At 39.6% G+C, this 27,740-nt stretch overlaps 1 protein-coding gene across 1 annotated transcript in view; it reads left to right on the top strand.

The window, feature by feature from the left end:
- Positions 1-7,976: 7,976 nt before the first annotated feature.
- LOC149217992 (uncharacterized) overlaps positions 7,977-27,740 on the top strand; it is an 87,495-nt gene continuing 67,731 nt past the window's right edge. The window contains exons 1-2 of the mRNA XM_089383710.1: positions 7,977-8,035; positions 8,252-8,463. Coding sequence (XP_089239836.1) covers positions 8,408-8,463 — 56 coding nt within the window. The 5' untranslated portion in view covers positions 7,977-8,035; positions 8,252-8,407. The remainder of the gene's footprint in view (positions 8,036-8,251; positions 8,464-27,740) is intronic.

Raw genomic sequence — 27,740 nt, forward strand, 5'->3', positions numbered from 1 at the left:
GCTTGTAATGACTCAAGATAATTGGAGTAGGTAGGATAGAGTGCTTTGAGAAAGGCAATAAGAGGGATATCCAGCTCAACCTTAGTGGATTTAATATCATGCATTATAGACTTTACTTCAGATGCAAGAGCAAGAGGATCATTATTTTTCAGTTCAAGAGTGAAGAGTTTAATCATGAGCTGAACAACTTCAAGTGCAGAATGTGAATCATAGAGTTCTTTCAGCTTTTGTAAAGCTTCAAAGGCAGTGGAATAAGATGAAATATGACGATTTACTTCTTCATTTACAGATGCTGCGATCAATGCATAGGCTTTGCTGTTCTTATTTTCCCAAATGACAAGTTCTTTATCTGATGTAGGCTGCACAGGGTCTTTGTCTTCTTCTCCGACACACACTCCTTTCCACAACTCATTGTAGATGAGGGTGTGTTTTACCATCCGAGACCATTCAGAATAGTTCTCCTTGCCAGTGAGAACTATTCCTACCATGGAGATGATTGAATGCATTCTGTAAAAAATTACTTCTGCTAAAAAAAAATCCTTATGTTACAGCCTTCAAATCCCTCTAATATTTGCTAAAAGCATCAGCATTTCATTGTACATATCACTGCAATACTACTATGTTTTGAAAAAATGCGCAAGGGATCACTTCAATATATCACTTCATTGTATTAATATATCACTTCAATATATCAATATATCATGCAATACTACAAATGCTTTGGTATATAAAACATTCTGGAAACACCGCAATATTTTGAATGATATACAAACGCTTTGAATTATTTAAACTGTGTAATATCATGAATTCAACAAACTGCTCAACGCTATACCAAAACCGCCATCATAAATATACACTGAAGTTAAAAATCAACTGCATAATACTCAACACTTTTAACTATCCCAGCAGCTTCGTGTCCAAGAATGCGTTGAAAAAGACTGTCTGGATCCTTTCCGCTTCAAGTATAGAGCCACATACAATATCTTTATGCGGACCTCCGCAACAAGAGCAAATTAGAGTTGTTAAGCCAGCGCAAGGAGCTCAAGGCTGAGCTTGCCTTGCTCAGAGTTGCAAAGGTCACCGGAGGAGCGCCCAACAAACTCTCTGAAATCAAGGTCTTGAGGCTATCAATAGCTCTGATCTGAGGCTCGGGGGCGTGACGAGAGATGTCAACGCGTGACGAGGATGAAAGAGGGGCAGAAAAAAACATCTATTATGTCACCGGCGAGAGCAAGAAGGCGGTAGATGCTAATGCTATCGATGATTATGCCATAGGGAAGCTCAAGGAGTACGATACCACACGATGGGGGAATGTACCTGAGAACAACGAGCTGCAAGTCGACGTCGGAGGATCCAAGGGGTCGTGTACGCCGTTTCCTTTGAAATCTCCTCAATGGAAGGATTTTGATTAATCTTCAGTATTTCCACAATGTCCTCGATGATCTGTTGCAGAGCCAGTGCATCTGGTGTGGAGAGGCAGCGAATCAATGGAACGCAGGACAATTAATGACTTTTAACTGATGCGCAGAGAATTAATGACACTCAGGACAGATGCAGCGCTCAGGACAGAGCAGCGCTCAGGACAGAGATAAGGGAGTTACAAGGAATCTGGGACCTGAGCTCTGATACCATGTCAGGCCAGGGTAACTCCAGACTTGGCAGAAAAGACTGATTGATTATTTCATTAGATAACTATTGTTTATATACATAAATGAGACGGATCAGTTCATCTTCTTGATGACTGTTCACGTTCCAGTTTACCCAACCGCTGAGGATTAGGTGTGAGCAATGAATGCCTCATTTGTCCACTGTTTCATTAGTTTCATCAGATTCTCATCAAGAAGGTTTGCAACCCTCTTATACTTTGCTATGATAACAAAGATTAGCACATGCAACCATATAAATCATCCAAGAGCTTGACAAGCATGAACAAGATCAATAACATGAGCACATCACATAACACGAAATATACCATGCATGTAACATTCACTTAACCAGAATGAAGCCATGAAAAACCAATCACATAATCAACACAATAAACCAATACTTGTACTCATTGATCTTCATTAAAGATTAACACAGATTAACATATGCATAGTGCCAACCAAGTCAGGGACTTCCATGTACCACCCGGCCATAGATTGCGCTGAACCAATTCTTTCTTCTAACCCAATCACCGTCATGCCATATTCCAAGACTGAATTTGGGATTACATGGGATAAACCAAAGCCTAACCAAACAAGGAATCCAGAGGAAACTAGCTCCACTCTCATGCCACAGTGATTTCACCCAAAACTAGGAAGTTGTAGCTTCTTGCTGGTTGAAGCCAATGTGAAAATTTATGAATCTACACATCAGAAATCCTACTACAATCACCGATTTATCATCTCCTACTTGTTCTTTACATTCAACAAGTTATTTAATTATTTAAACAGCGATGAAAACACTATTGCAACCTACACATACATACAAATCATGAATTGAAATACATTAAGACAATCACACAAGGGACACCGTTATTTTTGGACAATTGTCCCCGGAAAAACCCAATTCGGGAAAACCGGTGCAGCATACAAAGGGTTTGTATTATTAAGCAGATTTATGAATACAACTAGGGTGCCAAATCTGGCTCACCCAACAGAGAATCAACCTGGCAGTAGTACCTCTCTGTGGAGACATAATTTTGACAATTCCAGCAATTGGATGATCAAACCCCACAAATGACAATGTTGTTCCCAATGCTGGGCAGTGATGGCTGCTCCAAGCTTTATGCTGGGCAGCGATGGCTGCTCCAAGCTTTATGCTGGAACTGCGTCACCTCCTTTAGGAGCTGCGTCACTCTTCTAGTGAGCCTCCCTTGCTCAGAAGTTGATATGTTGAACTACTGCTCTCTCGCCCCACAGAAAACCCCAACACTGCCTCTAAGGGACTGCATTAGCCCCTCTAGCTTCTGCGTCACCCTCTCTAGAGCTACGCTGTCTCTCCTGCTGCTGCTCTGCCTCTTTGCTATGTATTCTCGACCCTGGAATGAAGTCCCTCTGCCGAACTACCACTCTTACTGCAACTCAGATCACCTAGCTCGACTTTCTCAGCAAACCATGTCCCATAAAAAGTGAACTCTTTGATCTCTTGGTGTATCTCCAACTGACCCTCAAGTCTCCTCTTATACTTTTCCTGTCGATGAATCAACTGTCGAGATTAAGTCCCTAATCAATGACTAAGATTAAAATAGACTTGATCCTCGTCACTTAGAAGTTTCTCACCCATATTCTTATTAATATCCATTAATATTTTTATTTTCCTAAGTTTAGACTTAGGAACCCATTAAAAATATTAATTATTTTAATAACTCCTCATCCGAGTGGAATTTCTCCAAACGATTTATGGGTTCTAGAGATCTCATGTGTTCTAGCCCCTCCACAAAATTTCAGAGCTAGAGCACATTCGATGCTACCCAAAATCAACACTCCCTCTTAGCGAGGAATGTTCTCTAGTAACACTTCTCAACAGAAGTACTACACTGATCCACTACATCAGTCCTCTGTGCTGCTGATGCTTGGCTTGTTGCCCTTCATCCACTGCACCGCTACTTCTTGTACTGCTGCCCATGACTCTGCCACTGCCACTGCTACATCTGTACTACAACTCCCTCTCAAAATGCTGCATCATGCTGCCCATAGCACTGCCACTGCTAACTGCTACACTGCAACTCAGTTGCTGAGAAGTAAGCAACTGAAAACTCACCCAAACACTGACATGCTAGTCAGTATGGATGCCTCGTGATGCTGAAGCTACCTCTGCTGCTAATCTGTGCTGACCCTTTGCTGCTACTGCGTTGCTGCAAACTGTGTTGCTGCAAACTGCTCTGTGCCTCTCGCACTGCTACAACATCCACTGCGCTGCCTTAGACTTTGGCACTCTAGCTCTGCCATTGTTGCTCCATCACACCTCGCTCCAACTGACACCCGTCATTATGCTATTGTCGTTAAGGGCTCCCATAGCCATATGTGATCCAAGAGTTTGGGCACCTCAAGGATCCTGCCCCTCATGTAGTCCTCTCAACTACAACTCCATGTCACCCCACCTCTTCTCCAGAGGCGCATGAGCACTCATGGCACAATCGTCATCCTCGCCTTCCTTGTCAGCTTTTGCTGGAGCAGCCTTTGAGTCAGAAGCCTCCCCCTTGCCCTTCTTTCGGGGGCACTGAGTGGCATAATGTCCCAGTTCCCCACAATTGAAGCATCTGACCTTGGTTATGTCCTTCTTCTTTCTCTTCTGCTGCCCTTGCTGTCCCGACGATGCGAGAGCTGCATCCTCCTCCTCCTCCTCCTTGTTGACCTGGGCTCCCTTGCCGCTACTCCCTGTCTTGGTCATCCTCCTGAGCTCTTCTTGTCGAAGCGCTGCCCACATCTCCTCCCAACTGGGGAGAGTTGCTCTGCCCAAGATACTTTGGACAAAAGTCTCCCAATCCTCGGTGACTGCATTTAGGGCAGTCCTGACCATGAACTCAGGATCTGGTGTAGACCCCATGGAAGTCAACTGGTCGCGAATCCCTTGCAACCTGAGAAGGAAGGGATCGATCTCCTCTCCTTTCTGCATTTGGTACTGTCTCAACTGATTTTCTAATAGCATCTTCCATTGGATGGAAGAGCCTTGGTACAAGGTGGTCAGTGCCTCCCACATCTCCCTTGGTGTGTTCTTCTCAGCAATGTGTAGTACTACATGATCTTTCACCCTGTCTAGGATCATGCACTTGGCCTTAGCCTGGGCCTCCTCGTACTTCTTCAACAAATCAACGTCAACCGACACAACAACTACCTTCAAGGCATAGTCCTTGATGTGATGTTTGTCTATGATTGTTAGGATCTTGGCCTTCCAGATGACAAAATTGGATGCTCCATCCAATCTGTCCCAATCTGTCTCTGTCTTCCATTGCATGAAAGGTACCAAACAAACCAGTGCCACTAAAGTATCTGCCTATTTCAAAGCGCACAGCTGCACATTCCTCCCTGTTAGGTATCAACTTTTCCAATGCTTGCAAAAATCCACTAGTTACCTCTGCATCTAAATGGGGTTTGGTCCTAATCCCACCCCCTGGTGCAAGTTGGCCCAACCAAGATGTAGAGTAGTATTTTGGCATAAGGATATACGCCAAGCAATGTAGTGGAAGATTAAGTTTATTCCACTGTACACACACAAAATCGTGAATCATTTTGTACAAGTCGGGATCTCTGTTATGAACAATATCTTTTATTTGCCCCAACATGGTATCCATCTGCTCATACACCTCGCCAATCACTGGTTTGTCTGTATCTGCAAACCGAATCATGTGATAAATGGGCTTGGTGAAATCCAACACTTGCCTCACATTTGTCCAAAACTGACCATCAAGAGCGGCCTCCTCCACCAGTTCAAAACCTTCCTTGTCAGCTGCATTTGTAGCCCTTTCCTTTAATACCTGCCAATGTGGACTTGATACCATGCTAGCCAATGAATCTCTTACCTTCAAAAGGCGCCTAAAGGTGAGGTAATAGCTACCAAATCTGGTCTTTCCAATCTTCAACAACTCCAATCTCGAGTGACTGCGGAAAAGGCCATGTGTATTGCTATGATTTGTAATAAATTTTATCATTTGTTTGCCTTTCTTGTACAAATCACCAATCCATTGGTATTGTGCATTTTTGTTCTTGATAACATCATGCATCAGAAGGTTCAATGCGTGAACCAAACATCCAGACCAAAATATGTTGGGGTATTTATCCTCAATAATTGCTTCCGTTGCCTTACGATTAGGAGCATTATTAGTGATGACTTGGATGACATTATATGGCCCAATACGGTCAATTGTTTCAAGTAGTGCTTCTGCAATGTTGATGCCGGTCCTGAACTTGTCTGAGTAATCATGTGCAGTTAGAAAGATGGCACCACTAACAGACACAGCAAGAACACTTATCAATGGCTTGCCTTTTACATTTGTCCATCCATCAGATACAATGGACACCCCATGGTCAGTCCAAGAACTTGTCATTCTATTCAAAGAATGTGATATTTTTGCTTTTTCATGATCAAGTCCAACGGTTCTTGCCTTGTCATACCCAGGGCTCTTGTATCCTTTAGGGGCATCATTTATGGCAGAAACCATTTCGTGCCAATAAGGTGAGCGAAGAACATTGAATGGTATCCCACATGCATAGAGAAACCTGTAAACCTTAGAATCCACATCATTCCTACACCCCTCATCAAGGAAATCTGATATGGTTCTACGCCTTAAACCTGATGATCCAGTGCCTCCATATCCACTGCCTTGGGAGGATGCTGAAGGAGTTCTTTGTGCTTGTGATTGTGAGCTTGGTTCAAAGAAACCCCTTGATTTTTTTGATTTGTATTGGGCTTCCTCCTCTTCCCTTATATATTTGGCTCTATCCGTTGCTGACACCGCTGGACAAGTTTTGATTCCTATTTGTTTGTCTCCATCCCATGGCCTTTTCCCGCAGAGGTGTTTTCTGGCACGGGTGTATGAACCTGTGTAATCATTGTTGCAATGGGGGCAATGAAATTTAGTGGTTCCACCCCGTTTCCCTGCTTCAGGCCTGTTAACATATTTCCACAATGGGGTTTGGTCTTGTTTAGTTTTATGAGAGTCATGTTTACCCTCCTCCAGCTCCTCCTCACCGGGGTTTTCATCAAATCCACTTTCTCCAGCTTCTTCATCCCCTTCTTCATTTTGGCCCCTCCATTTCCTACTCTCTAGCACCATAATAACCATAAAAGGGACCAAGAAGAGGAAAATCCCAAGAAATATAGCCAGGTCCATGATGTTTGATATTTGTAGGGTTTTGAATCTGCAAATTAATTTAATTTATTTAGATTAATTAATTTAATAATTTTAATCTATTAATTTAATTTAGATTCATAATTTTTTTACTAAATATAGTTAATAAACTAAATTAAACTACCTAAATTACTACCTAACTAAATTAAACTAACTAAACTAACTAAATTACTAAGTTACTTACCTCTCTGCAGGCTTGCTCCTCGCTTCTCCTCGCTCCTTTGCTCTTGCTCTCCTTGCTCTGGCTCTCATACAAGTGATAATGAACTCTTTGTTTGCCCCATTGGGCTTTTAAAACATTTTTTTTTTTTTTTTTTAAATTGGAAAAAAATTTCGCGTCTGTGGCTTTTTTTCCGCCCGGATCGCTACCGGCATCGGGCGATTCGCTCCTGGAGCGATTTTTTAATGTTCGGGAGCGATCAGGAGCGTTCTCTCCCCGATCGCTCCCGAGCGTTAAAATTTGCTCCGGGAGCGAACGCTCGCTCCCATTCGGGAGCGCATTCCCGACCTGCTCCCGCGCGGATTGGGAGCGGGAGCGGGAGCCGGGGGGGGGAGCGCTCCCCCACAACACTGCTTTGCAATAATCTTCATAATACTTGGTACACGAAGACATCCATTGAGAATGAGAACATATATATTGAATAATATATAAAATAATTGATATGAGATATGAGATGATTCATTGTTACAAATAAGGACCCGCTTATATGCCTAGCCAGGTGCCCTTTCATGAACGGTCATGTCCTTGGGGACATGCCTCTACATTAACTAATTACTATTTAATTAAATATTCTTTTTATATATATATATATTTATATATTTTTTATATAAACTATATTCATAACAGATGTTGACTAGGCTCAAGTATACGAACATCTGGTAGACTTTCAAGGTGGGTGCAGGGCGCTATCAAGGTTTAAATATTACAAAAAAAATAATGACTGAAAAATGTGACCAAAATACAGGATCTCATGTAGATGATTTGCAGTATACTAGCAAAATCTTGCATATTGTTAAAAAGTTTTTAGATATAACCAATTGAAGTTTATTTGAGCAGGTAGTATGAACTATTATAGTAAGATAAGTCTTACTTTTGACCATTGATGCTTGGCACTGATTTTTGATCCTGATTACTTATAGGACATCTTGAGGAATAGTAGACTCCAAGGCATTCTGTTTCAGGGCATTAAAAGTGAAAAACATGTAAGTATAATAGTTCTCTTAAATTAAAAGAACATCTCAGAATCTTCGCATGAAAGTGTTACATTCATTTTCTTGTATTTATGACATGCAACTAGTAGATTGAACCCTCTAATAGTAAAAGTGTCAGAATTTATAGGAAAAAGTGCATCTGTAAACATTAGTTACTTGTTTTTGACCCAATATTATTTCTCACACTAATAAAGTTAGATATTCTAGATTGAGGGGGCGTGCAAGATTTTAAACTGGAATAGGGAAACTCTTGAAGCTGTGGAGTTACTTCATTGCAGAATCTCATCATCTGGTTTGTCTGAAATTTGTGCCTCTCTTATTTGTGAGGGTAGTTCAACGCACAATATTCAGTACTTCTCAGTGATGTCCTCGCGGGTTCTTATCAATGATGATTTTCTTCAATTTTTGTCTTCTGGCAGGTATGTTTCAGTTTTATCTTTTTGCTAGTTTAAGGTTTATTCTAGTGTGTATTTGCCTTAGTTGATCTCCGTCCTGATTACCTTTTCCTGTGAAGAATGATATTAGTACTTTAAGTGTGCTTATCAGTGTTGATAATATCGGTATCGGGAAAATATCGGCGAGGGTCCGGAAAATATCTTATCGGCAATATCGGCGAAAATATCGGCAAATATCGGAAAGCATAAAAAATGCATAATATATTCATTTTTTTCAGATTTCTAAACATATAAAGCAATAACAACATGAACTAAACACATTGGCACATAAATATGAAGAAGGCATTGATATATATGATGTCAAATAGAAATGATACATCAAACTTCAAAGGCGATACCAAATCCTGCTGATCCCTGATAATTGTCCAATCAAGGACTCAAACAAAATAACATCGAAGGACTGCTTATGTACTGCAAATGTTTCTGATGCAGCTTTAAGAGGAAAACTTTCCATGCAAGTGCAAAATTGAAGTGCTAAATGAACTCATAATTACAGCAAATGTTAAAATTTTACCTATAAAATACTATGTAAATTGTGTTCAACAATTCTTGGCAAAATACGTGTTTGAAACTTAACTTTAAGATGTAGCAGGTTTTATGTAGAAATCTATCATACCAGATACATATAATGAGAATAATAACATTAATAGGTTATCGAGTCCTGTGCATCACTCGCATCCATGTTGCCATGTGGAAAGTGGGTTTGTTACTTTGTTGGCAGGATGCTTCCTTATAAGCCCCACTATGTTTAAAAGGTTTATGTCACATGCATGTTTTGCCAAAAAGTGTTGAACACATCTGATCTAGCATTATGAATGTCTAGTTTTATAAGGTCATGGAAATTGAATCAAATGCAGTATATCTATGCCTTTTTTTTGTTACGCAGAATGAGCCTTGGGTCACTGGGTGAGTAGTTTAGGAACACAGGTTTGTCACCTCTTGAGCTCCTCTCGCTTCAATTTGTTTTGTGCCAACATTAGGGGGTATCCCTAAGTCCTACCTGCAATTTATTCATGGGTTCAAAGAAGACAAATCAGACTGCAAAGCAGATGAAATTCACAAAATAAACACTACCAAATTGGGATGGATCCCAGAAACTAGCACCTGGCATTGGGTCATGGAGTTAGAATGAGAATCAAGGCAAGTGGCTTGTTTGGAGATGGAGAATTCCAGTAACACATCCACACTAGATGAATCTCACCAGACCAATCTGTCTTAATTCCTATTATCAATGCTGGAAACGCAACCCTATCTCGGTTGCCTGAAATTTAATTAGGGGACAAGTTTCTTACTCTACAAACCCTCAAGGTCATGGAAGTCCAGTGAGATTTGCATATATTCTATTTAAACCAGGGAAGGAAAACCTACAAAATTTATAAATGTCACTTAACGAGAAGGCTGCAACAATCAACAACAGGATTTAATACACAAGAAAGGAAACATGTAGACCGAGTGGTCAAGATTCATTTATTATCTGGACTTTTTCGTAATTACAAATAAACTGAGATTCAATCTCAACGAATCCAATCATTCTACATTCTATTCTGCATTATTATATAGATACTCGGCTCTTCAAGGGTTCATGCTGATGCCCCGCTAAGTATGGAAATGCCTATACTGTGCATGCCAGTCCAAGGTGAATGTGCAACTGTCAAAACTATGCCCTCACACTTGCCAGTGATAGATAAGCCATCTGCTCCAACCTGTTGTGTGGATGATCCAGTGCTGACATGAACTGCTAACAGATGCATGCTGCTTCCAAACTGGCTTCAAGCTCCCCATGACCTGCTGGAAACTCGCTGTGTGCATAATCATAGTTTAGCATTTCCCATATCAGAAATGGATAAGCTAATTGGAAACAACCACCAGATGATGTGCCTCTCCATTTGTTCATTTAGCATTCTAACTGAGGGAAAATCTGTGGGCAGGTTAAACTTAGGCATAAATTGCCCCAAGCTTCAGTTCTCATTCTGCATGTCTCAACTGATTGAAAGGAAGACCAAGACCCTTCTAGGAAATACACCATCCTTTTCATACTAACCTGTTGACCCCTTCCACCTACACCTACCTACAGGTTAGTGAGAAAAGCCTTCAACCCCACAAGGTGTGGTTAGTGGCAGGGAACTCAGAGAAGGGGCTGTCACACTGTTCCCGACTCTCTCCGTCTAAGCTATCTCCTAGGTTAGCTAAGGGGGGTGGTCCCTAATGAAAAGTTAAGTTAAAAGTGATATGAGGTTCTAGGAGGAAAGTTAATTTGGATTACTTGTCAAAAATAACTTGTTTCCAAGAATTAAGCAAGCATATAAATGCACAAATTTCAATGATATATTCAAAGTATAGACCAGTGCATTCAAGTAAATAACAATAGCTTGCTCAAAAAATGAAATCAAGATACAATGATAGACAATTCAAATGTTAGACCAGAATAAGCATATGAACACCAATTGCAACTATAAAGGAAATAGTACTTTGGAAGAAAATGCCCCAGATAACAAGATACATCAATTACTCATGAGCATAATGATCATCAAAGCAATAACATGAAATAGAACTACACCAATGATCAATATTCTAAGTACAAGAAAATTAAATTGTTGCAAAAGTAAATGACTCAATACTTGTATCATAAATTGTTAAAATTGGCAACTAGGGCAAAACTTCATGTGGGTCATCTTATTCATGGCTGATAATATTTTTATTAGATTTCTCTCGTTGAGAGGTGTAGGATTGATATAAAGATCATCCGATTCCGATAAGTATTAATTGAGATATGAATTTATTTTGATTATGGAATTATTATCAAGTCGACCTACAACTCATATAGGCTCAAAAGCCCAACAGTCGCATCTATTCAAACACCAACATTGTGTATAGATACAAGAGGACTTTTCCTCATTTGGACTCACTCATCTCATCACATCTCTCTCTTTCTACTGCGCAGAAAAGAGTCTCTTTTCTACGGTGTAGAAAAGGGTCTCTCCTTCACACAAGTGAAGCCGGAAACTGCTGAAACTGACGCTGCAACTGCAGAAGTAAAGATAGACCTGCGTGGATTAGAAGATCTCCTCATCTGAATTGCACTGTAGGTTCATCTGAACCTCCTTTGAAAGCGCAACTTTTGGTGGTGGAATCAAGTCAAGCCGATGGATGGTTTGCAAGATATCGACTGCCCTAGTTTGAAGCCGGAAGCTGCCGAAACTGAAGCTGCAACTGTAGAAGTAAAGTTTGACCTGCGTGAACTAGAAAATCTCCTCATCTGAACTGCATTGTAGGTTCATCTGAACCTCCTCTGAAAGCTGCAACTTTTGGTGGTGGAATCAAGTCAATCCGACGGACGGTTTGTAAGATATTCACTGCCCTAGTTTGAAGCTGGAAGCTGCTGAAATTGAAGCTGCAACTGCAGAAGTAACGTTTGACTTGTGTGGACTAGAAGATCTCCTCATCTGAATTGCGTTGTAGGTTCATCTGAACCTCCTCTGGAAGCCGCAACTTTTGGTGGTGGAATCAAGTCGATCCGACGGTCGGTTTGTGAGATATCATTTGCCCTAGTTTGATGATGAAGCCGCTAATGTTGATGCTACTGATCTAGGGTTTGCTACTGCTGATATGAATCAGATTTATTGTACTATTTCTCTCTGCTGAATTATTGAAGATAAAAGAAGATTTGGTCAAAGGGTTTCCCCACACATTGTGGGGTTTGTCCTTGGCTAGCCGCCACATCTTGTGTCTCTTGTCTTGGCTTGTTTTCTGTCGATCGTTTAATGTTCTATCTGCATTTTACTTTATGTACATGTGATTGCTAATTTGTGGAATATAATAAGGAAAAGAAGTAAACTGTTATAAGCATAGAACATACCATAACTTAACATGGTATCAGAGGTGAGGTGAAGACAAAGCCCGAGCAAGAGCAAGAGCAATCACCGAAGAGAAGATTGGCAAGGCTATCCTAGAAGATCAAGGAGTGTTGAATCATGTGAGAGGCAATATTGTTGAGCCTTCATCAAAAGCACCTCCTGCTGCCAGGAACAAATGGAAGAACGGAGAAATTAAAGTGAAGAAAATCATCCGGGACTCTATCGACAAGTGCTTGGTGGCCTACATCTCTGAACTAGACACCTCCAAGGAAATCTACGATAGACTGGTGAGTTTATTTAAAGTTAATGATGCAAATCAAGTTTTGTTTCTTAGAAATAAGCTGAGGGAAATTAAGAAGGGTAAAGATGAGAGTATGCAAGCATACTTCTTAATAATCATCGAGATCAAGAACGATCTCCTATCTATTGGGGAGACTATTATTGATAGAGAAATGACACTCACAACTCTTGGAGGATTACCATCCGAATGGTACGTGTTCAGGACTACTCTTCTGAACAATAATGTAATTCCTGGTTTTGAGGAATTAATGGCTAGATGCATTCAAGAAGAAACAAGGGTAGAAGAGCAAGAAATGCCCATGCCTAAAGGTCCTCCTGCTGCCTTTTCTTCTCATGCTAAGAAAATAAATAATTCCGGGACTAAATCAAAAGGAAAGGCTGGACCTAAGGATGGAAGAAAAGGACGATGTTACATCTGCGATAAAGCAGGTCACTATGCAAGGGAGTGCCCTGATAGAAAAGACTCACACCGGGACGATGATCAAAATCCCTCTGATGGCAATCAAAGGAATGACAAATTCAATAGCAAAGGTAAGAGGAGAGCTGGGAATCAAGGAAGAGGACAACCATTCAAGAAGGCTAGAAATTCCAGGATGTATTAAATGCACCTGACCTCAAAAAGAACCTGGTGTCCATCTCGGCAATGGAAGACAAAGGCTACAAGGTAACCTTCAGCGATGGCAAGGTACATATATGGAAAAATAATGTTAAAGATGCCTTTACTCTTGGGTTTCGTGTTGATTCATTATATCAAGTCGATGGAAGTCCGCTAGGTGTCATATCTTATGACACATCTCTTCAGTCCAAACTTTGGCATCGGAGGTTTGCCCACCTTCATTATAAAGCTCTACCCGATGTAAGACAAATGGTGACAGGGATGCCCGAATTCCGAGTAGAGAAAGAAGGTGTATGTCCAGGATGTGCCGAAGGAAAGCTCAAAAGGGGACCATTCCCCTCAAGCCAAAGCAAGACCTTCGATATATTATAGTTGGTTCACTCAGGCATATCTGAGGCTGGCATTAAGAGGGAGACTACTACACCACATACTCCTGAGCAGAATGGTGTGGCGGAAAGGAAGAACCGTATGATTGTGGAAGCTGTCTCTATGGGTAGATGATGTAACAATGCCTGATGTGGAGGAACCCATGGATCTTATTTATCCACCTGAGCCTCCCTCTTCTAGGAAGAGGCCTTCATGGCTTAGGGGGATACTTGATGATGCTAAAGGACATGCTGCACCCCGAGGAACCTTCCGTGAAAGTAAGAAACCTAACAGGTATCAGGGATACTTGACCATCATGAGCACGATCATACAAAATGAGCCTCCATCATTCTCAGATGCCGTCAAGCATCAAGTATGGAAGGATGCTATGACCAAAGAATATGAGTCTATTATGGAGAATGATGTTTGGGAAGTAGTTCCTAGACCCCAGGACAAGACAATTGTCACTTCTAAATGGCTTTACAAGATAAAGCATGCAGCAGATGAAAGTACGGAAAAGTATAAGGCTCGTTTTGTTGCTCGTGGTTTCTCTCAGAAGGAAGGTATAGACTATGATGTGATATTTGCACCTGTTGCCAAATATACGATCATCCGCTTGATCATAGCCCTTGCGGCTTCACAAGGATGGAACCTACATCAGATGGATGTCAAGACCACGTTCTTGCACGGTTCGATCAAAGAAGAGGTCTACGTGGAGAAACCCGAAGGATTTGAGATTTATGATCGAAAATCTCATGTATGCAGGTTGAAGAAGGCTCTCTATGGGCTGAAGCAAGCACCTCGAGCATGGTATGAGAGGATCAATAGCTACTTGATGAAGCTGGGATTCACTAGGAGTGAAGCCGATCCTAACCTTTACTTTAAGGTTGAAGATGACAAGCCTCTCATACTAGTGTTGTATGTGGATGACCTCTTTCTAACAGGTGCATACCCTCTCATTCACAAATGTAAGAGGGAGTTGGCTTCTGAATTTGAAATGAAGGACCAAGGACTTGAAGTGTGGCAGAAGCCAAGGGAAATTTTCCTATCTCAAGGAAAATATGTGGTAAAGATATTGGAAAGATTCGGTATGATGGATTGCAAGCCTGTGACTACCTCGAGGATCTTAACTTTTAGAAGTTATATGGTAGTGATGTCGGACTAGATTTGGGAAATGCCTTTGAGTTTCATAAACTCATTCGCATTAATGTTCTTGGTGAACCTCCATTCGAACATATGTTTTGCAGTTAGCATTGTGAGCTCATATTTGGTTGAGCCTCACTGGATTGATGCCAAGAATCTTCTGAGATATCTTCGTGGCACAATTACTAATGGGTTAAGATACACTGCCGGAGATGTGAGACTACTTGGATATACTGATGCTGATTGGGCAGGCAGTGTGGTGGACCGTAAGAGCACTTCCGGGTGTTGTTTCACCTTGGGATCTGCTTCGATATCCTGGATGAGCAGGAAGCAGAAGTCGGTGGCTTTGAGCACTGCCGAAGCAGAATATATTGCTGCTAGCATGGCCTCCTGTGAGGTAGTCTGGTTGCGAAAGCTCTTCAGTGAGCTGTTTGGATTTACATTGGATACCACTGTGATTCTTTGTAACAACCAGAGGTGGGATTCGATTATTGAGGAATCCCATATTCGTCGATTGCTCCAACAGATAGACATCATCTGGGATATGGTAAGTCGATGAGCAAGGAGGCTCCATCGCATTAAGATGATGTACAGGTCGATACACCTTGTCAAAGCCCGAGGAAAGATCTAATCTGTGATTTTCCCAAACGACTTGGAGTCGTCAAGAAACCCTTGTACAAGGGTCCTGCATGTTGCATACATTGAGCTCTGGGAGCTCTGAGGGCTTGCGGTTCTTACTGGAGCAACATACGACCACAGGGTGACTCACCCTCCCCTGGTGGTGTGCACTGGAACAAGATGATTCGCTCTCTTGTGGGACAAGATGATTCGCTCTCTTGTGGAACAGGATGATTCGCTCTCCTATGTAGCAGGATGATTAGTTCTCCTGTGAGGCCTGGATTGATGTGTTCTCCATGGCGATTGTAGCAGGATTGATGTGTTCTCCTGTGAGGCCTGGATTGATGTGTTCTCCATGGCGATTGTAGCAGGATTGATGTGTTCTCCTGTGAGGACAAGATTGATTAGTTCTCCTGTCGAGGCATCCTACCCATGCAGTCTGGGACTCATGGGAAGTATCTCTTATCTGATCAATGAGCAAGGAAATGAAGTTAGGGACCATAGTAGTACCAATGGACGCATCGTTGTATCTACCGTACTCCCTATGCTAGGATGACCTCCATTGATTTGGGATCAATGATACTGGTCTGGGACTAGTGGTAGGAGTTGTACCATACCATGACACTGACTTCGGGTTAGTAGAGACTGGTTTGGGACCAGTGGTACATACTGTGAGACTGACTTCGTGTCAGTGCAGTATTGGTCTGGGACCACTGAGAGTGGTACATACTATGACGCTGACTTCGGGTCGGTTGAGACTGGTTTGGGACCAGTGGTACACTCTGTGAGACTGCGATACTGGTCTGGGACTAGTGGTAGGAGTGGTACTTACTATGAAGCTGACTTCGAGTTGGTTGAGACTGGTCTGGGACCAGTGGTACGCACTCTGAGACTGACTTTGAGTCAGTGGAGGATGATACTGGTCTGGGACCAGTGGAGTTGTACTCACTATGACGCTGACTTCGGGTTGGTTGAGACTGGTCTGGGACCAGTGGTACATACTCTGAGACTGACTTTGAGTCAGTATGATACATCCTCGATCATTTCTTCTTCTTCATAATTCGGACAAAAGCAAAGCAAAACAGAACAATGCAAGAGCAGAGCAGAACAATACAGATCAGTACAGGGTAGAACAAGACAAAGCAGAACAGGCAGAATAGAGCAGAACAGGGCAAGGGTCAGGCTGTATAGGGCAGTGCATTTGATGGATGAATAGTAACGACTGATAGACAAATTGCAAATGAAGTTCTCCCTAGTTGAAAGGGAGTGTTAAAATTGGCAACTAGGGCAAAACTTCATGTGGGTCATCTTATTCATGGCTGATAATATTTTTATTAGATTCCTCTCGTTGAGAGATGTAGAATTGATATAAAGATCATCCGATTCCGATAAGTATTCATGGAGATATGAATTTATTTTGATTATGGAATTATTATCAAGCCGACCTACAACTCATGTAGGCTCAGAAGCCCAACAGTCGCATCTATTCAAACACCAATGTTGTGTATAAATACAAGAGGATTTTTCCTCATTTAGACTCACTCATCTCATCACATCTCTCTCTCTCTACTGCGCAGAAAAGGGTCTCTCCCTCACACATGTGAAGCCGGACGCTGCTGAAACTGAAGCTGCAACTGCAGAAGTAAAGATTGACCTACGTGGACTAGAAGATCTCCTCATCTGAATTGCGTTGTAGGTTCATCTAAACCTCCTTTGAAAGCTGCAACTTTTGGTGGTGGAATCAAGTCAATCCGACGGACGGTTTGCAAGATATCGACTGCCCTAGTTTGAAGTCGGAAGCTGCCAAAACTAAAGCTGCAACTGCAGAAGTAAAGTTTGACCTGCGTGGACTAAAAGATCTCCTCATCTGAACTGCGCTGTAGGTTCATCTGAACCTCCTCTGAAAGCCGCAACTTTTGGTGGTGGAATCAAGTTAATTCGACGAACGGTTTGCAAGATATCGACTGCCCTAGTTTGAAGCCGAAAGCTGCCCAAACTGAAGCTGCAACTGCAGAATTAAAGTTTGACCTGCGTGGACTAGAAGATCTCCTCATCTGAATTGCGCTGTAGGTTCATCTGAACCTCCTCTGGAAGCCACAACTTTTGGTGGTGGAATCAAGTTGATCCGACGGTCGGTTTGTGAGATATCATCTGCCCTAGTTTGATGATGAAGCTGCTAATGTTGATGCTGCTGATCTAGGGTTTGCTACTGCTGATATGAATAAGATTTATTGTACTATTTCTCTCCGCTGAATTATTGAAGATAAAATAAGATTTGATCAAAGGGTTTCCCCACACATTGTGGGGTTTGTCCCTGGCTAGCCGCCACATCTTGTGTCTTTTGTCTTGGCTTGTTTTCTGTCGATTGTTTAATGTTCTATCTGCACTTTACTTTATGTACATGTGATTGCTAATCTGTGGAATATAATAAAGAAAAGAAGTAAACTGTTATAAGCATAGAACATACCATAACTTAACATAAATGCTTCTTGAAATGAAAAGAATGATATTTGCAAATGAAACTCAAAACACATCAAGATAACAAAATGAGAAATTGCAAGTAAAGTAAAATGATGATGTAAATGTGCTCTTGGTTGATTTTATTAGTTAAACTCTAAAAGCAAGATTTCAATTAAACTTCAATCCTCAGACCTAACCTTCACTCGAAATTTCGGACCTGACAGTGAGGAGTCAATAGAGGTGGAGGGTCCCTAAATGTCTATACAACCAACCTAAGTTGGAGGTTAATTTTGAATGAGGCTTTGGAAGCTTGTAAAATGCAACTAATTTAATATGCCTACCATGTCATGCAAGTAAATTTGGAAAAGTTAAGTAAATAATAGAAATTGCCTTAAACACAAGATTGCGTACACATGTAGGATTTGTGAAAAATATTAGCTTTGCCTTATGAAAGTTTTTTGATTTACCCAAAAGCAAATAAAACTTGAGAGATGTCTTGCATGTAAGTAAATAACAATGCTTGTGATTAAGTGAACTCAAGATTGATTAATTTTGCAAAAGAAATGGACTTGAATTTGCAATATGAAATTAAAATGACTTATAAAAAATTAAGTTAATAAACATGTGAAGAGTAGTTTGTTCAAAGTAAAGTGTTTGTAGCTCAAATCAACATATAAAATGGAGAATGCAAAACCTTAAGTTGAATTGTAACAAACTTATTTGAACAAAATAAAAATGTGATGAGTGAGGTTGTGTAAAATTTTAAGCATGCAATTAAAATGGAAAACGAGAAGATGCAAAAGTTAATTCACCCACATGTTTCTCTCCCTAAATGGAGAGAAGGGATGCCATGGGTAAAACCCAAGCTCCCACAAGAAAAATAGATCTTTTATTAGCTTTTTACAATGAGTAGAAGGCCCCTTAATGGGCTGCCCAAAAGATGGAAGAGACAATTACAAAATAGGAGTCTATAGGAACCAAGATCTCCTTCCAAGAAGTGGCAACCACAATGGCCAAGAAACAACTCTTGAAATCTGAAAATTACAAGTGCACAAAGGCCCACGACCAAGCTAATTTGCTGCTATCCAAGATTGCCCATGGCCTCCCTAAAGTTGATCCTCAAGTGCTCTTGGGGTCCTACAACAAATAGTTAGAGTTTCAAACTTTAGCTTCCTCAATCCTGTCAACACAAAAGGTGAGCATAGTCCATAAATAGATCTGAATTTTCTGCAAAACCCACACTCAAACTTAGTGTAAAACAAAGAGGAAAGTTAGAAAATATAATCTACAAATAGTCTACAAAATTTAGACTAAGGAATTGGAGCAAAACTCCAATTCTTGCCTAATTTTCAACGTGCTCTTCAGTAGCAAAATAAAATTGCTATTAGCACAAGAAATTGAAGCAAATGATTTTAATTGAAATTGGATTTTGAAACACAAACTAAAAACCAAGGATCCCTGCAACACAAAATCGTGAAATGATGCCTTGGGAGATGACAAATGCAAGTTCTTCAATGAACTTGCTCAAGAGTGGGATGATTCCTCCAAGAATTTCCCCTTGCGCTTGAGGCTTGATTCAAGAGATGTTTCTACACAACTTCGAATAAACATTAGATCCACATGGGTTAAAAGAAATACAATGATAACGAGATCTTAGAGATTCATTGGAAAATCAACTAAAACTTTTTCTAGGGCAAACTCTCAAAACCAAACGCTAATGTGAGATAACTGCACATTAACACATCTCTAAAAGCATAATGGAAACTAATGAACACAATAGCATAAGTGGAAAATGAAACACAATAATCAAGATATTACCTTGCTCAAGAAGAACAACATCTCATATGTGAAACCCCAAAATCTTTTATAACAATAGAACATAAGTGTATATAAGAGTAGCAATTCCCCAAGCACAATAGCTCGTTTTCAATAAATGAGAGCTCAAGGCTCTATTATATAGAACTTTGGGAGTCGATCCCAATGTAGAATGAGAAATGCCAAGTGTAGCAATGGTGAAGATTTCAATGCTCCAACGAATTTTGTAATGTTCCTAAACAGGAATGTAAGTGATATTCAAAGCGTGCAAATAATCCAACAATCAGAAAAAATAAATATACATTAAACACCCATGGACACACTGGAAATAGAGAATTGTTGAGCCATTTTATTACTTTTTCAGGAGAAAATACAATAGTAAAATAGAATGGTGCACCTAGGCTTGTCTCAATGGACAAGCAGGACAAAACCCAGGTGAGAAAATGCTGAATTGAAGGCTATTACAACTGCCGCACCAAACTGAATTGCGTTGCCCCTAGAAAACTGCTTTGTCTACTAATTTCGAAGGGCTGGAATCACTACTTCCCGTGCTCAGAAAATTATGAGATTTTAGCTCCTTTCTCCTTGGCTTAAACCCAGAAAAACCCACGAAGGAATTGACCAAATGTTGACCTCAGAATTTTGGCCCAAATTCCCCTTAGCTCCTCTAGTTGTTGGCTGAGTTGGAACCTCTGTTTAGCCCCTTAGATTTGCCCATAAAATTCTATAAAATTAGGAGTGTGATCCTTGCCCAAAACCCAAAAAAACCCAGAAAGGGTTTGCCTTGGTTCCAACCTTCAAAAATTGACCCTTCACAGCTTGCCCCTCTTCCAATTTCGAATTCTATTGCTGTGACTGATCCTGTCAATCTCTGCTCTCCCAACTCCAACAATCCTCCTCAAATGGCCCTCCAAGTGATCTCTTACTTCTATCGGCCTGCTCTAGCTCTACCCAACTCCCACGTGAGCCTAGTGATGGCTCTCTGCACAGACCCAGGTAACTGTAAATCAAGTTGCTGGGACGTTGGCTCTACTGGCTCCAAACTCGCAAGAAAGGCTAGTCTTTTGTTGCTCTCCTAATCCTCTAACTCTCCCGGCAAATGCTTGATCATTGATAGCTCCAAACTCCCCCTGCGTATTCTCTAGGCAACCAGAAATACACATTCCCTGTTGTGGCTGAATGGTAGTGCTATAATACACTCTCGAAACTCCTGAAATACTTATGGAACCTCTCTAGGGTGGGCACGGATTGTTCCCTGAAGTAGAGGTTGAATCTCCCGCTTGAGAGATTCGTGGCTAAACAGCTGGTTGACTCAGCTAAACAACAGAGCAAACAGTCAAGTAATTTTGATTGCAAGGTGTAAGAATGAATCCAAAATGAGAGTTGCTCCCTCCTTATAACTCCTTGGGCCTCCCTAGCCTTATGTGGGCCCCTCCATCCACCTATTCGACTTTCCCTCCAAGCTATTCGAATGGGCCAATTCGAACTCCCATGTGGGTGGCCCCCACATTCCACTAGCAACAAATAAAGTCGAATTGCCTCCCAAGTCCCTAAGTCGAAAATGATGGGTTCTCTTTCTTAGCCAAAATTGTGCAGCAAAATTGTGGGACATGACAAATTTCCATGTGGCTGCTTGACTGTTGTAGGTGGCAGCCTTGATTGCATCGAATATTTTGAAATTTGCTTTGAGCATTCCTTGATTGCTGGTATATAACTTTTGATTGAATGGCAGTGGAGAAGGAGCACCAATGCATGAATTTAAGTGGGAGACAAACTCCAATCAGAACTGCAGTAATAACTGCAATCTAATCCATAAAATTCATGCCCACAATATGCCAAAATGTGCTGCGTATTAGCTATTGTTAACTGCGCGTTCAATCTTTTCCTCATGTGCATATTCGTTGAGCTGTCATGTGTAATCAGCGTACAAGCAAATCAGATTTGCGTGGAGATGGAGTGGAGTCGCTGAGTTGACACTTTGATTGGGCTAGCGTGGAGATTTTAATTGGCATGTGCATGTTAACTTCTCGCTGCTGCGTGCAATTTGGGCATGTGTGTGGAGCTTTTTTAATTGACATGTGCATATACTATCATAACTATGCGTAGGCAAAGGGAAAGAGGTGGGCTCTACCCCCCATCCATTAACTTTACCTTATAACTTAATCTTGTCACATTTGATTTTAAATTAAATCAAAGTTGAACTTTAGCCACACGTATATTTCATGAGCTCCTTTGACTTTTTTTTTTTGAATTTTTGACTTGAGCTTGTTGTAACTTATGTGGTGGGCCCCACATGCTTGCCACATCACCTTTGACCTTTGCTGAGATTTGCCTTGTCAAAATTTGACTTTTGGAAAAATTTCTAACTTTTTCCAATTATTCATTTTTAAAAGTTTTTTCCTCATTTTTGCCACTGTTATTAGGAAAATCAACTTTTGAGGGAGTATAAGTCGTTTTTTGAGCATCAAAGTGGGTCCTCGGATAATGCTGGGCTTCTGAGGATGAATTTTGAGTAGCCACCTAGACATTTCCTAAGCCCACTTATTTACATCGTTACATAGAAAATAATTAAAAAATCCCGTTTTGCGGGAAATTTTAATTATTAAAAAATATTATTTAGACCTAGCCAAATTCCATGAAATTTTTTGTGTGATCTAGTATGGTAATATACATCGACTCTATACAGTAAGATGTGTTAGGGGCTCAACTTTCAAACCGTCACCCTAGCTTTGGAGTAAAAAGTGAGTGAAAAAACCCAGAAAATTATCCACCTCTGAAAATCAAGGGATAATTGACCAGATAAAAAAAACACTCCAAGGTGTTGATCGGATCCCAACATCCTAAGCCTGTTACAGACTCAAAAACTCATTATTACTAGTATCACTTATTACAATTCCCCGCAGGGTGTGGAATCTGGGTACAAGAAAGATGATGAGAAGACAAAAGTAGAGTTAAAAACTTTGTTCACTGATGATATATGATGGTACAAGTGTCCTCTGGATCATCCTTGGGCATGGAGTCTTTCATTTAATCATCAAGTGCCACTCCAGTGGTCAACACTAACCCACATGCAGTATTCATTACCTTGCATTTTTATCACTACCAAAATAGATAGAAAACTATTGTAACAAGAATAGGTGAATGAGTTTAAGCTTCAGCTGAAGTGCATCCTTTGTTACGAATAAAATATATATAAATAATAATATAATATAAGTAACGAGGATAATTGTAATAATTGTTAGTTAATTAGTAATTAGGTTGAAGAGGCATGTCTCATTAGAGACATGCCTCTTCAACCTAATTACTAATTAACTAACAATTATTACAATTATCCTCGTTACTTATATTATATTATTATTTATATATATTTTATTCGTAACATTGCCTTCTTCCTCAAAAAGCTTTGTTCTCAAAGCTTGTTGATGAAAAAGGCTTGATCTCTTTTTCGGCTTCAAATGACTCTCTCTCGGAACAATCATCTTCGTCGACACAAGCTGATATGATCTTCTAAGTGACAAACAAAATTGTCGCACTGAGAAGGAATCGGACTATCATGGATTAATCTTCTGTGTAGTATTCTGATCACTGGGATTTTGTAACGACTTGTTAGCATAAAACTGGATTGAGGTTACATCACTATTATCTGGAACATCAGTTTGTTGTTTCGGTTCTGAATGGTCCCGATACGTAGCGTGGTTGATTTGTCTATTCTCATGATTCGGATGTTGATATGGAATTTTTTTGGTTTGACTTTCCCTTATTAAGTGTGTGGAAATTTTTTGATTTACTTCAGGGAATGATGTTGTTGAGTTCGTTACCAACCTTTCACTTGGGGCGTTTATCATCTGAATTGCAACATCCAAGCGTGTTGTTTCTTTCACTGACTTGTCTTCTTGAGTAGTCATATTCACTAGGTCGGTATTTGTTCCCTTATTTTCAACTTGGACTGTTACGACTGAAGATTTTGATACTTCTTCTTGAGTGAATTGTTCCAACTGATCTTTTAATGCTTTCTTATCATCCTTAAGTTTCTTAATTTGAGTGAGTAGACTTTGATTATGGTTTCTCAGATGTAAAAGTTCTTTGATTTCTGATTTATCAACCTTATTTTCAGTGTTTTGAATTTTAAGATTTTCATCTTTTAGATCTCTGATTTGTTCTAATAAATTTTTATTAAGGTTCTTTAAACGCAAGGTTTCCTCTTCTTGTTTTGATAAATGCTTCTTGAGTTCTTTCTTTGTGACCTTAGTCTTCTTCACTTGCACCAATAATTTTTCGACGTGGTCCTTGAGACGAGAAATTTCTTCGTCCTTTTCCATTATTTCTTTGTAATGCATATCCACAAGATTTTTATGTTCGTGTTCTAACGACTTCTTGTTTTGCTGAATTTTGGCTATTTTTCCATTCTCTTGATCTTTTAGCTGCACTTTCTCGGTACAATGGATTACATCATTCTGTGGGAGTGATGATGGGCGTTCAACTTGGAATAGGGATTCCATTCTCTTTCTCTCCTTAGCATGTTGTTGCTTAAGTATTGTGATTAAGTGTTCTATATCTCTTGTGAATTGTTTTTGTTCATTACTCAGAGATTCCATATTTTTTTATTTTTTTTTTTACTTTGTATGGAATTTTTTTATTTTTATTTTTATTTTTTTTGTTAAATACTCTTTTTATAACTTTTCAATTTTTTTTTTCAAATAACCTTAACTCTACTAATTTCCTCTTTTTACTATTGAAAATTACTTCCTTAATTTTGATTAATTATTTATATATTTTTTATAAACATATATTTTCACTTCGTATCTTAATAATCTTCCCCTTTTTTTTATAAAAGCACTTTTTTTTTTTAAATTAAACCTAAAACATATATATATGTATATATATTGAAGGCACGTCTCTTTTCTTTTCCTAAATCCTTAATTAACTTAAATTTTGCTACGCTGGCCTTTAAAAAATGAATAACCGTACATGAAACAACCTCTCGATTATTATAAGGATGCCTGCTTATATATTTTATAATCTTATATATTTTCGTAAATATATACATGTTAACAAATCCACTCCACAAACCTAAAATGTCACGATGTCGGTTGACCGTTTGTTGGTTGACCGGTTGACCATTTGACATAAAATAATAATATAATATAAGTAACGAGGATAATTGTAATAATTATTTGTTAATTAGTAATTAGGTTGAAGAGGCATGTCTAAATGAGACATGACTCTCCATGAAGAGACACTTGCTTGGTATATAAGCAAGCCTCTCGTTCTCATTGTAAATCATTCATTCTTATTCACATATTTAATATATAATATTTGTATCCTCATGGATATCTTTATATTCCAAGTCTTCTAGAGTAATTAATCTTAAGAAGGAACTTTGTTCACTTCATCCTTGTTCATGGATGAAATAGATCTAAAGTCTAACATGAAGTGTGCCTTCCTCTATCTTTTAATTAGAAAGGCACTAAGGAATGAAGGCATGGGGAGTCAAACTTAGCAAATACTAAAAACTGAATACAAAGTCCCCCTTTTGCATGCTTTACTTCGATATATGAGATATAAGCTCACTTCGGGCAATGCACCCTCCATATTGCTAGAGAACTCTGTTATGAACAAAGTTCATAGTCACAAGTTAAATACTCTAGAACACTTGGGATATGAAGATACCCATTGAGTATATATATATATATATGTGAATGAATGAGAATATGATGATGAGAATGTTACAAATGAGGGCCCACTTATATACCTAGGCAGGTGCCCCTTCATGAATGGTCATGTCCTTAGAGACATGCCTCTCTAGTATACTAATCATTATTATTATTTAATTATTTATTATTTATATTCATAACATTGCCTCCCTTTTCAGAAAAGTGCTAATAAGACATGTCATCTTTTTTTTTTGTCTTGTAACCGATTCACATCTTTCAGAATTCTTCAAGTTGGCAACTTTGATGATACATGATGATAGGATCGTCTGAGTGATAAACAAAATTGTCAAATTGAGAAGAGATCTGACCATCCTAAATCAATCTGTTGTGGAATCTTATGGCTACTAGAAACTTAAAATGAAATTTTATCACAAGAATGGATTATGGTGGCATCGATATACTTTGGAATATAAGTCACTTTTTTCTGGTCTGACTGATATGGTTTCTGTTAAAATTGGCAACTAGGGCCAAACTCCACATGGGTCATCTCATTTATGACAACTGATATTTTTTCTTGGATTCCTCTCTCGGGGAGGTGTAGGATTGATCTAGAGATCATCCGATTCCGACATGTACAAATGAGGTTATCAATTTATTTTGATTATGGACAAATTGTTAAGGTTGGCCAACAAACTTATGTAGGTTCAAAAGCCCAACAGTCACTTCTATTTATCCTCAACGTTCACTATAAATACATGATGCCTTAGCGTCATTTGGACACTCTCATCCTCACACATCTCTATCTCTCATTGATTGGGTATGCATTTTTGGGCAACATTCCCTTTCCACACGTGCGAAGGAAAGAAGGATAATTTTTTGTTTTGGGCGTTGACCGAATTTTTGGGACAATTCGACCATGCATTGACTAGCAACGTTGACTCCTTTGATTGCGTTTTTGTGAGGACTATCTTTGTTTGGGCAGGCCGCATTTCTAGGCACTGTTTGAAAATATTTGCTCTAGAAAAATTGTTCAAAACTGTATTTGGCAATAAATATGGATGAACTGTTCAACTGTCTTTGATATGCATATATAGTTTGACAATAGTTGCATCAAAGGCATTTCTAAGCATTTTGTTCTTATTCCATGCTACTAATTTTCAAGAAAATATTTTTAACTGTTCGCAACTTAAAAGATATTATTGAATGGACATTCTATTCGTCAAAACTAATGAACTTTTATTAGTGCAAACAAATGAACAAATATTTTGTTTATCTTGCCTGCCTTACCTGCCTCAAAGATAATATATTTTACATCATGCAAGCACATAAATTATTATAACTTTAAATTGTGCATTTTGTCGACAGTTAACATCTACATTTATCTTTTCTACTTTCAGAAATCTTTTTGACACATTTATACATTTTGCAACTTTAGTGTCTCATGAATGATGAGTCATAACTAGCATATAGCTATGGTTTTAATAACGCATACAAAGGTAGTGCTAATTAGGTACATAAAATATGTAATAGTTAGGGGATTTAGATTGATTTATATCATCTGCAATAATAAGCGCTATTTTTATCTCATAAGATTTCCTTTGTTTGTCATTCATTTTGTTATGAATAAAAATATATATAAAATAATACAAATAATGTAAAACAACAATAATAATAAATAATGATTAATTAGTAACTAGTTAATGAAAAGGTATGTCCCTAATGACATAACTGTTGGTGAAGAGGTACTTTCCTAGGGTATATAAGCATGGATGTCATTGTGTACACAACAATGTGTAGATTTGACAAGATGTGTGCTCTCCTAGCACAGCGCTGCTACCAACCGTTGAGATGGACAACTGACTTATGCACGGTGGCGAATCTGAAATACAACTTCCACATGACTGTCTGGAGAGACGATACTTCATCTTGTATCTCTCTCCTCAACTTTGCTCTAGCGGATGCTATAACTTGCTCTCATTCCTGCTCGAATGCTTGTAACTCCTTAGCCATGCACTCATTCTTAGCTATCAAGAATCTAACACTCGAGCTGGTGGCTTCGACATATGTTTTGGTAGCATTGGCCAATGCAGCTGGATGTTTGCGCACATCAGACACAATCACTCATTCTTCAAACTGCGCAGGAGATACATGGACATCCGGAGTGGGCAATCTGCGCGACTACACAACTTTGTGTTGCGACTCGTCGAAATATATGTTGTGCATCTCTGCTTCCGGATTGTCTTCAAGGATTTCAGCGTCTCCTTGATTGCTCGGGACTTCCTCTGCTTTTGGATCTGGTGAAACTGGTGTGGTGACCTCTTTGTCCTGAGGCATGAGGTCAATATCTTGATCTAACTCGGGCTGCACCATGTCCATGTCCATCTGCTCTAGCATTTGTTCAATCTCTTGAGCAAA

Source organism: Pinus tabuliformis, chromosome Q (genome assembly GCF_031772625.1).
Source record: "Pinus tabuliformis cultivar Carrire ecotype Pingquan chromosome Q, CPIR1, whole genome shotgun sequence".
NCBI classification, from domain to species: Eukaryota; Viridiplantae; Streptophyta; class Pinopsida; order Pinales; family Pinaceae; genus Pinus; species Pinus tabuliformis.